The following is a 15242-nucleotide window of genomic DNA, read 5'->3' as shown; positions in this document are numbered from 1 at the left end:
ATATAATTGAAACATTGAATCAACATTTAGATGCAACTTATCCTGGCCCCTTGAAACGATACAATGTTGAAATAAATTAAAAAAAATGCACAAATGGATTTGTAGCCAGTATAGACAGATTTATGAACTGTAACATTTTGAGCGCAATACTAGAATAGTTCTGATAACTACTACTTCTATAATATCCATAGAATATTAAAGTAACTGTCCAGTGAAAATGTCCCTTTCAAAAGTTAATATTATGTTAACTCATATCCAAAGAATGTTGTTGACTCATCTAAAACTAATGTGGCCAAAGCATAAATTGGAGAAAAACACTTCAAAAACCCCACCTCAAACTTGTATCTCCAGTTGTATCTCATTCTGTTGGGGTACGCCCACTCCATTCCAACACAGAAAAGCTGCTTTTAAACATGTATCTCCAGTTATATCTCATTCTGTTGGGGTACGCCCACTCCATTCCAACACAGAAAAGCTGCTTTTAAACATGTATCTCCAGTTGTATCTCATTCTGTTGGGGTACGCCCACTCCATTCCAACACAGAAAAGCTGCTTTTAAACATGTATCTCCAGTTGTATCTCATTCTGTTGGGGTACGCCCACTCCATTCCAACACAGAAAAGCTGCTTTTAAACATGTATCTCCAGTTGTATCTCATTCTGTTGGGGTACGCCCACTCCATTCCAACACAGAAAAGCTGCTTTTAAACATGTATCTCCAGTTGTATCTCATTCTGTTGGGGTACGCCCACTCCATTCCAACACAGAAAAGCTGCTTTTAAACATGTATCTCCAGTTGTATCTCATTCTGTTGGGGTACGCCCACTCCATTCCAACACAGAAAAGCTGCTTTTAAACATGCTTAATAACAAAAACTTTTGAAAGGAAACTATTTCACTCATAGAAATCTGGACAGTTACTTTAAACACAAACTACACACTACACAGCAGTATATATTCGTCTAAATATATGACTATGCACAGGGACGCGTTCAGACGCGTGCAACCTTTTGGAACGTTCAGATAGAAATACACTATGTTGAACAAACATGCCTCTCTTACATGTAAAATATGGAATCGCATGAGCTTTATTCGTGGCATTTCTATCTACAACATTCTACAATGCTTCTTCTTGCAAGACACGAATCAGACGGAGCCTATAACAAGACCACCCATTTTATGTAATATTAATGAGGACATGCTACACCATGAATCATTTAGCCAGTGAGCCCATTGGTGTTGTTACCCACCTCAGATTTTTGTTGTCCCTTCATGGAGAGCCTATGCCACCTCACTGGTGCCCAAATCAATAGTCCTTACATGCAGGTGCATCGAAACCAAAACCGTATGAAATTCCCTTGGGCCTATCATTTTGTTTGAAAGCTTGTCGTGTGTAAAGTGGCTTATATTTACCATTCAAATTTGATATGCTGGATCTGGCTGACATGACCAGACACTACATGAAGTAGGTCACGCTCCAACTGTGTGTCCATGCCAATTATCATCAGCGAGGCTTGATATACCATATGAATCATCGCAGGCCCCCCTAGCCCTCTAATGTTTTCATGACTGCCACATTGTGCCACATTCCTAATCGTTTTCCGATATACAGAAATCCCATGGGCATTGGACTCCATCCCCATTACTATAAGGAATCATTGTGGTGTGTGCAATGTCAAGGTTAAATGATTACACATCAAACCGTCATATCCATTTTCGAATGAATTATATTTAATTGTAATGACAGACCTAGATTTGGCATCTCCTTTTTCAAAAAGCCTGTTGCGGGTGAAGGTAGTACATAGGGGAAAGGACAATTCATTCAAAGGTGTGCAACTACACCTGTTCTCCTTTGATATCAACGTTTACTGATCCTAATTCCAGTTATTTTAGATTGTTTAATAAGTCTGGGGTGTGTATGTGTTGAGTACAAAATTAGCAGCTGTACTTCAAACTACAGTTTTAGCTTCTGAAATCAGTCAGACTTATTTAACACTCGTGTAATAATGGCACAACAGGAAATTGCTTGAACGTTTGCCACAGTACCCCTGGTTCTGGTATGTGTTTTTTTTCACTATTCAGAAAACAAGATCATCCCGCATTTGAAGCGGATATTTACACACACTAAAGTCTCTCAGCAGAACATACATTTTTCAAAAGATTCCCCTCTGAAAAAAAGTCAACAGAAAGTGAAACAGAATTACAGCATGCACTTAGTTGCTAAAATCTGATGTTCGGCACAAATAATTGAAAGTCTTTATTGCAAAATAGATCTGTAACTTTTCATTTAAAACACTGCTGCACCAAAAACCAGTTGAGCCGGCGGAGGGGATGAAAACCAGTGAGAGCGGGTCAGTTGTACATCGTCATGTGGAGCCACTACAAATCAGAAAAGGGTGAGACAATAAATCAATATTTAATTAAAATGGCTATCCAAGCCATTATACATATGTAATCACATGCAAAAGCGGCCTTTTCATTCATGTTAAGTCTGCCGTATTCTACATGTTTACTAGGCTGTGAGAAAAAGAGTAGGTTTGGATCATCTGTCCTGTATGCTCTTACCTGTCTGTAGCTAACTGATATGGTCCCCATTCCCACAATGTCATAGGCTTGAAATTTATCTGTGAATGGAGCAAACATGATGAATTAGACCAAATACCCTTACATACAAATACACATTTCTCTTGTATGATTATTAGTTTATTCTAAGTGCACCCCAAAAGTAACACATTTTAATCATTTAAAATCCCACATCAATCAGTCTTCCTAAATTCCTATTTTCAGTCCTTGTTGGACAACACCCATGCCCTCCCTTACGAATCATGCTGTCCAGTTTCATCAGCAGGTAAAGGAAACCGGGGTAACTGATTGTCATGTCTGGCTCCGTGTAGCGCAGGCCGATCAGCTCCAGGACGAAGTCATCCACCCCCATGCCTAGACCAGACCAGACCAGACAAATACATATCAACTCATGTTCAACCACATAACCTGCTGTTTCAGCATTGTAAATTCTGTTGGTATAAAGTTCATGTGGACCAATAGGGACTGAACATGAAGAGTGGCATTTTGGCGCCCCCTAAAAGGCACCAATGGAAGCTTGTCATTAGATCATGTGTGTTCTACCTGCAGCTTTCAAGGCAGGTGAGACTTCAGGGTACTCCAGCAACTGGGATATGTTCTTATCAAACGTCAAGAATATATCCTGTTAAGTGGAAGATCAAGACCAGCATGACTGAATAATATTTTCAGACAAATATAACTCAAATCACTTGGCATGCATCGAAGGGGTCGTATGATTATTGAATCAGCTCAGTCACATGATTGAATCAGAGTAGTCACGGATCACTATTATATTTCCTTTAGCCAATCATAATTAGACTTCAAAGACAAAGCATGCTTTAGCCAATCAAACTCAATCTTATCATATTGAAAGAACAGAATGATTGAAACTGATTGAAACTGTAAACCTTCCACTGACAGATGGCTTTGTATGGTTTAGACCTTACTGTCCATTTCCTGATCTTGTCCCACAGTGCTTGGAACCCCTGCCAGTCCAGCTGAGCTAACCCCCGACTCTGGGTTGACACTGCAGTCAAGGAAACAGCCCATCAAAAATGCATGGCACAATTAAGGTCTTGGTAGATCAGCAGACCAAGCGAGGTCATGGTGGACAAGTTACCCTACCTTTGTATGTCTATGTACATACATGGCAAGAGTGTAACGTTCCACATTACATAGCTCCCCAAAAAAAGGGCTATGATCTTCAAACAGTCGGCCTAGCCGAGGCTCGAACCCCTATGACCAGGGGGTATATGTGAGCTTAGACCGCTACACCAGAATCTGGTATATATTTAACCTATATTAACATGTTTATTGATCTATATAAACTACTGACCATACAGCCATGTTGAGACTCGATGCAGACTGGTTCAGCCATACATGTATTTTTTTCTCCAAGAGAAAGGATACATCCGTGAGGACCACAAAGCTCTTGCAGTGCTCCAGGACCAGCTTCTTCTCGCTCCCCGCCAGCACTGCAGGCCACAGCCCAGGAAAAGAGCAGGAAGCCACACAGACAAACCGTCAGTTTGGAACAGTTAAGACTTCCTCCTGCAGTGACATCACTACTTCCTGAATGTTCCCGCTGTAGTTATGGCTTATGGAAGACTGCTAAATCAGTAGAGAGATTTGTACAGTTTTCCAGAATTTTCCAGGTGCATGTTGGCAAAGCAATGGCTACTGGTTGACAGATGCCATTATAACAAGCTGCTTGTAAAGGGGAAGTGTGTACATGGTAATCGAAGGTGTGTCTTAGCTCCCATTTTTGTGGGACGATAGCGGTCCACTTTTGGAGCCAAACCCTTACCTCCGCCTTTTATGGCCTCGGTAAGCAGGTTGAGAAGCTCCAAAGGTCGACACTCTCCTTTCTGTTGGGAGGTTAGAAAAAAAGTTTTGAAAGTAAATATTGCACATCTTAGGCTAGAATGGAACAGTTTACATGGAACCTACTACATGTGTTCTCACCTTGTTGCGGTGCTTTTTAAAGAGCTGTCGTGTGGCCTCAGGAGAGGGCAGAGCCGACAGGTGTGGAAAGGAGGGCCGCAAGAGGGAGATCTACAGTGGAACACACAGGATGATCCATTTAGTCATATCACGAAAACTCATACTAATGGAAACAGGATTGTGGATACTTTGGACATCAATGCAATGACCTCTACCTGTGTGGGGGAGTTTACTTCAGTGCCGGGTTTCTCAGCTGGCCTGCAAACACAAAGAAAATACAGAATCATACGATTTAACTTGAAAAACAGACCTTTTAATTGGTGGATAAACATACACACCGAGTGTATAAAGCATTCGGAACACTTTCCTAATATTGAGTCACATCCCCTTTGGTCCTCAGAACAGCCTCAATTTGTCGGGGCATGGACTCTACAAGGTGTCCAAAATGTTCCACAGGGATGCTGGCCCAAGTTGACTTCAATGCTTCCCAAGGTCAAGTTGGCTGGATGTCCTTTGGGTGGTGGACCAGTCTTGAGACACATGGGAAAACTGTTGAGCGTGAAAAACCCAGCAGTGACGCAGTTCTTGACACACTCAAACCGGAGCGCCTGGCACCTACCACCATACCCCGTTGAAAGGCATTTAAAATCTTTCACTTGCTCATTCACCCTCTGAATGACACACATACACAATCCATGACTAAATTGTCTCAAGGAAACAGTTCCTCCACACCGACTGTGGATTTAACAGGTGACATCAATAAGGGATCATAGCTTTCACCTGGATTCACCTGGTCAGTCTGTCATGGAAAGAGCAGGTGTTCTTAAAATGTTGTAAACTCAGTGTAATTTAGAGAGCCTTTCCTTGACTGAGAGCCGTGAAACTAACAATTATCATAGGTATCTCTGCCTCCAACATCCAGTCATGGACTGGTCCACTCACGTCGCATTGTTGCCCTTTTCTGTCAACACCCGCAGGATGAACTCTCCCTGCTGATTGGTATCCGCGGTGGAGGGGATGATGACATAATGGCCGGGCGCCAGGCGACCACGAATCACCACCTCCGTTCGCTGGGCGTAACCCTGGGTGCTGATGAGTGGGCGGCGCAAGCTCAGGTCCAAAGAGGACAGGTAAGAGCACTCTGAGGCAGCCTGGGAAGAGAGGGGTGGATACAGTAGGGTACACACACACATTTCCACACTGAGAAAAAAATATGCCACTCAAATATTCCCTGACTTCTTCCTCCATTCTTTTTTTCTCTCATATTTAGTGTGGCTCATTTAAATCTACTCTGGCTGTATTTCCTGTTGCGTGTGTATGTCTGCATACAGTCATGTGCTGGTGTACCTTGTAGATATCCAGGCCGATGCCCAGGTGGACTCCTCTGAGTCTCTGGTGCTTCTGCATGAGGGCCACTAGGAAGGAACAGGTCAGCTCAGGGTCACTGGGGTCATCGTCCTCTTCCAGCAGGGTCAAGTGGAACTGAGGGTTCTGCCAGAACCAGCCTGGACAGATACACAGATGATGTACAATACTAAATATGTATGTTTCAATAAGGCACACACATGGATATCAATCCATTCCTTCTCTGATTATGTATGACTGAATTCATTTTTATTTCATAGTTGTGGTGTGTGTGTCAGTAGCATTGTGACTTTTCCCACCCCCTTTGGGAGAGCCCCCGGCGGAGATGTGTGGAACCCAGCTCCCATGATGCATCGTGCAGTTCCATGGCCTCTGTGTGGCACCCGGCTCGCTCAGGGTCTCCTCACTCAGGTGACACACCTCCATCGACTCAAAGTTCTGACGGAAGTCCGACACTGCCATCCTGAGCGAGGAGAGAGAGAGAGATGTTATTAATATATGAGAACAGGTGAAGTATAGACACAAAGAGAGAGTCTATGAAGAGAGGTCCACTTACCAGAACTCCCCGTCCTCCTTCTGAACCCTGTCCAGACGCTTCTGCTCCTCCTCACGGACATGACTCCACTCAGGCCTGTGGACAGACAAACACACTGTGAGGAACCTGCCCCCCACACACACACACGTAAATGGTATGATTAATGGGTTAATAGCTAGCTAACCCATTCATGTCACTCCAGGGTCCCTCCCACTCCATCTTTCCCCAGGGGTTGTGAACACGGACCAGCTCCACAGTCTCATACTTCGTCTTCACCTGAGTGGAGGAGTGAGAGAGACAGAGTCACCCAAACTGAAAACCTATTTGACTGTCAAACACAGGAAACCCAACTCCACTGAATGTGTGCAGGTTTTGGCTGGTGGCATTAGGACACCTTTGGACTTGGTGTGCAGTCATGAATCAGAGAGTGAATTTGACAACAGAGGTGGGTAGTCTTACATTTTCAATCCCGGTTACAGAGTAGGCATGTCTGAACAGGATTCCAAACTCATTCCTCTGTTCAAGGGGGCCCTGTGGGAAAATGAACCCACGCACAACACATGTTAATGTCTAAGCAAAGTAGAACATAAGGTTATATTACCGTGTTCTGCTCACTGATACAATTCTAGGAGTGGGTTTGAATCCTAATACACGTAGAAAGGTTATTCCATCAGAAATATGGAGGCTCGGCACCTACGTTTCATCACCTTGTCCCCTGTAACGTTACACACACACACACACACACACACACACCTGGCAGTTGGCACAGTTGATGAGTGCTCCCTTGGCCAGAATGGGCTTGAGGAAGGCTGCCAGGTCCTTGGGCAGAGAAGCCACAGTCAGCACCTCCGTTACGCCCCCTGTCATGTCCACCATGGCCTCGTGGGGGAAGCCCATGTTCAGGGCCCGATAGCCTCCCTTCAGCCTGACAGAGAGGGTCAATCACAACAGGTAAGATTGGAGGCCAGAGCAGCATTATAGTGCAGTGGACACACTGGTACATCCTGGTGTTATCCACTTTGGCCTTACGCAACTAAAGCCACACGCAGGAGGTAATTACACTGACAAGATAGAATGACGTAGACATGCAGTTCTAGACCAACTCGGAGTTAAAATATCAAATCATTGCAGCCACAAAGACGATGTGTGTGTGACAGGATAGCAGAAAAAAAACTGCATGCATAGAACACCAAAGATCGCAGAGACAGACACTGACTTGGCGTAGGCCTTCTCCAACAGAGCACTCCAGAACTCTCTTTTCTCTGAGGAGCACAGGTAGATCAGCTTGCCCTTTTGCGTAGGCAGCAGGTCATCAACCTTCACCTTCTCCCACTCGCCATACTGCCAGAACTATAGACAGACAGGTTTTCATTTTAATCTCAGGGATAGACATCAACAAACTCCAATTAAAATAGTCATTTACCCATATGTCCTATAAACAGGAGTGCAAATTCAACAAACCTTGACAAATACTGTACAGCCTAATTAGGTGTGTTTAATGTCCTGAGGCTGACCTGGAAGTAAAAGCTGCCGTTGTAACCCTCCTGGAAGCTCTGCCCATTGGGCACCACCCGCTCCAACAGCGGGCGATACAGGGAGAGGGATGCCACCGCAGACAGGAACCAGCAGTCATCTAATCAACAGAGAGCAGGGGAGGACAGAGGGACAGGTAAAGGTATATTATATTGCATTTACGTCACTGGGTAAGTCAAGGGAGAGCATGTTTAGTAATTTGATGATGACCACCTAATGACTACAGTCATTTACTGTACAGTAGACATACAATTCATTCATGATGTCAAAGCCATTCTGTGCTCTAGGGTAGAACTTTGCTGTCATGACATGGCCCTTTCTGGGTATAGAGCGTGGCATCCCCCTCGCTCTCCTTTCTTACACCCAGGTTCTGTTATCTCAGGTTGTCAATTCCTTGAGGAGACTCTCTCCTCCTGGCCATGCAGTGTAGAGAGAGAGAGAGTTTCACAGTAGAACAAAGGAACTTCTTCTACATCACAGAACTTGAGAACTAAACAATATCCATGTTTTGGAGAATGTGTAAACGGTCGGTGGAGAAGCCAGCTATGACCCGGTCCGTTTTGTTTCATGTTTGTGACCTCATGAAAGACAATACAGCCACATTACCATAACTCTGTTTATACAGGTGCCTCCGTTATGAGGTTTGCGTCTAATTATTGTATAAAATGAATGACTAAAGATGAAACTATTTGTGAAATGATGTAATGCTATGTTAAACCGTTAATGTGAGAGAATTGTATTCCCTTTAAAGTTTAACTAAGTCATTGGCCCACCCCCATGAGCACAGGCATGATCTGGCTCATGGGACAGCCCTTTTCTACTGTTATGAATAAAAACCCCACCTGAAGAAATCCTCTTCAGACCATGCGTACCTCGGTCAACTGAGGGGTCTAAGGTTGAGTAGAAAAAACCTCAGTATAAGCTAAGGTTGTAATGGTTGTTGAATTCCTAACCATACCACGTGGAGCATTGGCCACACGGGTGGAAATGGTTCAACTCAGACTATCGATCCCGACAGAATAAGAGCAAATCTTCGATACTAATTACTAGTCTGCAGCTAGAAATTATGTCAACCTGACATGCGAAGATCGACAACTGCCGAAACATCTATTCTATGAGAACATTTTTGAATGGTACTCTGAAGTATCCATTCTAATCAAGAACAGAAGAGACGCTTGGATGAACTTTCCAACAGAAAGACGGACGATTCCAACAGAGATCATGACGACACACTGAGCATAAATATATAGTGATTGCAATTATTCCTGAATGAGTGAGCGTTTGTGCAAAGGATTAGCATTTGAATTAATATAATTATCAACTGTGTAGTGACTCATTTTTGTCTTTCCCGCCCTTCTCAGTCCACACCCACTTCCCTTTGTCCACCAAGCCGTCATATCGGTTTAGCCCACTAGGGAACCTCCCCTATCATTTCCTTGTAACCATATCTACTGTGTTGTTTGTTTATCCATTTCTGTGATTATTTAGTTAGTAAATAAATGATTAAGACAATTGATGTATGGATGATTCATAGTAAAGGCTGGGTTCGTGCAGATAACCAACAATTTACAACGTTTGGAATGAGACTAACGTGAGGTAAAGAATAATTAATTAATTAGAAGACTAATTGATCAGATATTAAAATATCTGAAGAGTTATAACTTTGCAATCTGAAGATTTTCCTTGGTGCCCCGACTTCCTAGTTAATTATATTTACATGATTAGTTTAATCACGTAATAATAATTACTGAGAATTGATTTGATAAAATAACAGTCTTCACTTTAATGATGCCAAAGACACGACATTGCCATCAATGGGAGAAAACTTTGGGTAATAAGGAAACAGACAGATCAACCGTACCCCAGCTTATTGTGGTACTGCAATGGTTGGAAACAAGACTAAGGACTCTATTCAATCTGTAAAGCATTGCAGATTCCACAATAGACATTTGAAGGTAATTTCTGATTGAGCAGACATATGCAGTGTTTACAATGAACGCAGCCTCCACTAAAAAGCGTGAACATTGACATTTAAAGGCAATCACGCTGCAACGCTGAACTTCTGCGACGCAGATTGAACAACACCCTAATATGTAAGGAGGCAGGTGGTGGAAAGCCACTGCTTCGGGCAACATACATACGGCATTTGTTCTACTTACTCAGAACTCCCTGACACACGTCCATACGTGTTGCTCCATCCACTATGAACTGTGCTGAAGGGCAGATATCCTGGGAGAGAGGGAAGAGAAAGCAAGACACAACATGCCTCTTAATAACAAACCTTTAGCTGAGTGTCCCCTTTACTGGGTAAGATGAAGTGGATAACAACATACCAGGGACACACTCTGTTTACATGATCTAAAGTAGTGTAGAGACTTTAACCCACAACTGTTGCTTTTTACAGTTAGTTTTTTATTTATGATTGACTGAACACTACTAGGCCTCCCCATAGATAAATAAACTGATATAAAAGATACACGGTGACGGGCATTGTTGACCTAAGACTCCATCTTCAATGGAGAGAAACAAAGAAAATACAACATGTACGACATAGGTAAGGAGACCTTTGTGTCTTTATGACTAAAACCAGCAGACCAGACTTGGCTCTCATGACAGCTTGACAATTGGCTATGCCTTGAGGCTAAAATCACTATGATCTAGTCCTGCCCTAGTGCAGTAGTCTTCAATCCAGGGCCTGAACTCATAAATCATTGTCCAATAGTAGGGCTATTCAACTCTTTCTTACACTATGAGGTCTGGAGCCTGCTGGTTTTCTGATCCATCTGATAATTAATAGCACCCACCTATGATTCAGTAATCTGGAGCTTGATACCCACCCTGTGGATCAGGGCCAGGCTGGAAGATCACTGCCCCAATGTCCGAGTTTCTCACCACTTCATTGACATTTGAGTGACAAAAGCTAAACCCAAACATTACCCACACAAATCTAATCTGCATCTGTGGGTGTTTTTTTAATGGTGGTTGTCAGTACATGCATGATTCTTAGCACGTCTATGCGACCTGAAAGAGAAGTATATGACACACCCCTAAAAACTTGCATTTGTCATGCATTGAAAATAACTGTCCATTAGAGACCTCCGTCCACCCCTGTTAATGCAAACATATCACACTCACAGTGTATTGCAATTATACATAACATGGTATGTCGGATGGTTTTATTAATACACACTTATTTTGTAAGAGAGGAAGGTTTCCATTTAAATTAAGTATTTTCATTAATTAGTTTTTATTTGTTTATGTTATAACAATGTCATACTGCGCTACCTTTGGGCGTCTCCATTCCATGGCGGGTTGAAGAAGCATATCTCCCATTGGAAAGTCGTTGTCCACGAACAACCCATCATCCATTGAATTACCGCCGTTACCATGTTTTTGAAGAACTGGAGTAGGTTTGTCAGCGGTAAATGACGAGAGCCACCGCTTGGAGTTAAACGAGCTTCCGAGATCTTCCGTCGTTGCCTCTGCTGTACCTTTTTCTGCGACCGGAGTCTTCTTTTCATTACTGTCACTCATACCGTCGCAATTCTTTCTGAATGTCCTTACAAAACCGATATGCTGTTTGTTGTGCAGTTAAAATAGTGTGCATGCAGAGAAACCCTTCAACTTTTAAAACACTTGCTCTATCAACTTTTCAATTATTATCCAGGAGTTACCGTCCCAACTTTTCTAGAGTCTTCTGACTTTGTAGTCATGAACCGATGTACCTTGTCAAAATGGCCATTGGCCACACCCTCGTTTACTGCGCTGTAACTCACCTGTGCAGCTTTCGAAAGTCTCGCTTGCATGCGCACTCTCATGATTCATAAATCGTTGCATGACCCAAGTCATATAAATTGAACAAAAATATAAACGCAATATGTAAAGTGTTGGTCCCATGTTTCATGAGCTGAAATAAAAGTTACCAGAAATGTTCCATATGCACAAAAAGCTTATTTCTCTCAAATGTTGTGCACACATTCATTTACATCCCTGTTAGTGATAATTTATCATTTGCCAAGATAATCCATCCACTTGACAGGTGTGGAATATCAAAAAGCTGATTAAACAGCATGATCATTACACAGGTGCGCCTTGTGCTGGGGGCCATACACAGCTACTCTAAAACGTGCAGTTTTATCACAACACAATGCCACAGATGTCTCAAGTTGAGGGAGTGTGCAATTGCCATGCTAACGGCAAAGTCCACCAGAGGTGTTGTAATAATTTCTGCATAAGCTGTCAGAAACCGTCTCATTGAATCTCATCTGTGTGCTCGTCGTCCTCACCATGGTCTTGACCTGACTGCAGTTCAGCATCAAACCGACATCAGTGGGAAAAAGCTCACTATATTTCCATTTGCATGCTACAGAAGTGTGCTCTTCAAAGATGAATCCCAGTTTCAACTGTACCGGGTAGATGGCAGAAAGCTTGTATGGCGTCGTGTGGGCGAGCAGTTTGCTCATGTCAACGTTGTGAACAGAGTGCCCTATGGTGGAGGTGGGGTTATGATATGGGCAGGCATAAGCTCCGGAAAATAAACACAATTTAATTTTATTGATGGCAATTTGAATGCAGATACCGTGATGAGATCCCGAGGCCCATTGTCGTGCCATTCGTCTGCCGCCATCACCTTGTTTCAGCATGATAATGCACTGCTCCATGTCGGAAGGATCTGTACACAATTCTTGGAAGCTAAAAATGTCCACTTCTTCCATGGCCTGCATACTCACCAGACCGCGTGTTCCAGTTCCCGCCAATATACAGCAACTTCGCACAGCCATTGAGAGGTCACACATTCCACAGGTCACAATGGCACCAGAGGGGATGGCTGACGTATTACGTGCTCCAAACCAACTGTTATTTTGTTCGTTTTTTAGCGTTGTTTGTAACTTACTTTGTACATAATGTTGCTGCTACCTTCTCTTATGACCGAAAATAACTTCTGGAGATCAGAACAGCGATTAATCACCACAAACTGGTAGAAGCTTTCTCCTTTAACGAGTCCAATGAATCTGACGTAAAGGATATACTGCTTTCCCAGGAACAGGCCTAAATCTTTGTCATTTGTGTGAAGAGAAGACGGAGAAAAAGGGGTCGGAGGTCAGGCTGCCTTCTGAGAATTCGTAGGCAAGTGAGTAAACCCCCAATGTCATCCATCCTATTGGCAAACATGCAATCATTGGACAATTCAAATTGATGACCTACGAGCAAGATTAAACTACCAACAGGACATTAAAAACGGTATGTTTCACCGAGTCGTGGCTGAATGACGACATGAACAACATACAGCTGCCGGGTTTTACACTGTATCGGCAGGATAGAACAGCAGCCTCTGGTAAGACAAGAGGTGGCGGTCTATGTAGATTTGAAAACAACAGCTGGTGCACAATATCTAAAGAAGTCTTGAGGTTTTGCCTGCCTGAGGTAGTGCATCTCATGATGAGCTGTAGACCACACTACCTACCTAGAGAGTTTCTGTATTTTTCGTAGCTGTCCACATACCACCAACAGACCGATGCTGGCACTAAGACTGCACTCAAGGAGCTGTATACCACCATAAGCAAACAGGAAAACGCTCATCCAGAAGAGGCACTCCTAGTGGCCAGGGACTTTAATCCAGGGACAATGTGCAACCAGAAAAAAAAAAAGAAAAAAACTACAACTCTAGACCACTTTTACTCCACACACAGAGACGTGTACAAAGCTCTCCCTCGCCATCCAGTTGGCAAATCTGACCATAATTCGATCCTCCTGATTCCTGCTTACAAGCTAAAAATTAAAGCAGGAAGCACCAGTGACTCGGTCAAAAAAGTGGTTAGATGAAGCAGATGCTAAGCTACAGGACTGTTTTGCTAGCACAGACTGGAATATGTTCCGGGATTCTTCTGATGGCATTGAGGAATACACCACATCAGTCACTGGCTTCATCAATACGTGCATTGATGACGTCATCCCTACAGTGACTGTACGTACATACCCCAACCTGAAGCCATGGATTACAGGCAACGCACTGAGCTAAAGGGTAGAGCTGCCGCTTTCAAGGAGAAATCCTGCTATGCCCTCCGATGAACCATCAAACAGGCAAAGATTCAATACAGGACTAAGATCGAATTGTACTACACTGGCTTCAACGCTCGTTGAATGTGGTAGGGCTTGCAAACTATTACAGACTACAAAGGGAAGCACAGCCAACACCTGCCCAGTGACACAAGCCTACCAGAGGAGCTAAATTACTTCTATGCTCGCTTCGAGGCAAGTAACACTGAAACATGCATGAGAGCATCAGCTGTTCCGGACGACTGTGTGATCACGCTCTCCGCAGCCGATGTGAGTAAGACCTTTAAACAGGTCAACATTCACAAGGCCGCAGGGCCAGACGGAGTACCAGGACGTGTGCTGCGAGCATGCGCTGACCAACTGGCAAGTGTCTTCACTGACATTTTCAACCTCTCCCTGTCTGAGTCTGTAATACCAACATGTTTCAAGCAGACCACCATAGTCCCTGCCCAAGAACACAAAGGTAACCTGCCTAAATGACATCCAACCCGTAGCACTCACGCCTGCAGCCATGACGTGCTTTGAAAGGCTGGTCATGGCTCACAACACCAGCATCCCAGAAACCCTAGACCAGTGGTTCCCAAACTTTTTGTAGTCCCGTACCCCCTCTAGCACCAGGGTCAGCTCACTCTCAACTGTTGTTTTTTGCCATCATTGTAAGCCTGACACACACTATACGACACCAGCCATATCCACCGCAGCAGGAAGAATTAAGTCCTCCACAATAGTATGGGGCTTGCTTGGCCTAGCCACTCGGTAGCTCACCATATAAGACTCTTCTAGCCCCTTCTTATTCATGATATCTGTTGCTTTTAGACATATCTTACTACTCATAAGTCTTAATTCTCGCTCAAAAAACTTGTCTTATTTTTCAAATTGGCATGTTTTGTTTCTAAATATCTGCACAAGGGTGAAGGTTTCATCGAGTTGTGAGATAGTACTTTTGCACATACACTACCGGTCAAAAGTTTTAGAACACCTACTCATTCAAGGGGTTTTCTTTATTTGTAGAATAATAGTGAAGATATCAAAACTATGAAATAACACCTATGGAATCATGTAGTAACCAAAAAAGTATTAAACAAATCAAAATATATTTTATATTGGGAGTTCCTTTCAATAGCCACCCTTTGCCTTGACAGCTTTGCGGCTACTTTATGTAGCTAACATATTCTTGCTTTGCGTTTACCTCTAATTTAGAAGACACTGTTGCACAAACATGCTGATTTAGGTCTACACAATAACTGG

The 15242-nt window shown here is 43.3% G+C and overlaps 1 protein-coding gene across 1 annotated transcript; it reads right to left on the bottom strand.

The window, feature by feature from the left end:
* Nucleotides 1–1707: 1707 nt before the first annotated feature.
* Nucleotides 1708–11915, bottom strand: zgc:85932 (CysPc and EFh_PEF_CAPN13_14 domain-containing protein). Its single transcript, XM_020507847.2, has 20 exons — nucleotides 11223–11915; nucleotides 10097–10166; nucleotides 7919–8037; nucleotides 7621–7754; nucleotides 7158–7329; nucleotides 6864–6935; nucleotides 6589–6680; nucleotides 6426–6500; nucleotides 6169–6332; nucleotides 5852–6009; nucleotides 5447–5655; nucleotides 4720–4762; nucleotides 4526–4615; nucleotides 4368–4428; nucleotides 3971–4035; nucleotides 3508–3576; nucleotides 3125–3203; nucleotides 2819–2935; nucleotides 2564–2622; nucleotides 1708–2377 (listed from the first exon to the last, which is right to left on the bottom strand). Exons 1-20 carry the CDS (start codon nucleotides 11469–11471, stop codon nucleotides 2351–2353), a joined length of 2124 nt encoding a protein of 707 aa, XP_020363436.1. The 5' UTR covers nucleotides 11472–11915; the 3' UTR covers nucleotides 1708–2350.
* Between the last annotated feature and the right edge of the window lie 3327 nt (nucleotides 11916–15242).

This window comes from Oncorhynchus kisutch, linkage group LG18, assembly GCF_002021735.2.
Source record: "Oncorhynchus kisutch isolate 150728-3 linkage group LG18, Okis_V2, whole genome shotgun sequence".
Taxonomy (NCBI): domain Eukaryota; kingdom Metazoa; phylum Chordata; class Actinopteri; order Salmoniformes; family Salmonidae; genus Oncorhynchus; species Oncorhynchus kisutch.
This window is presented reverse-complemented; position numbering and strand designations above follow the sequence as displayed.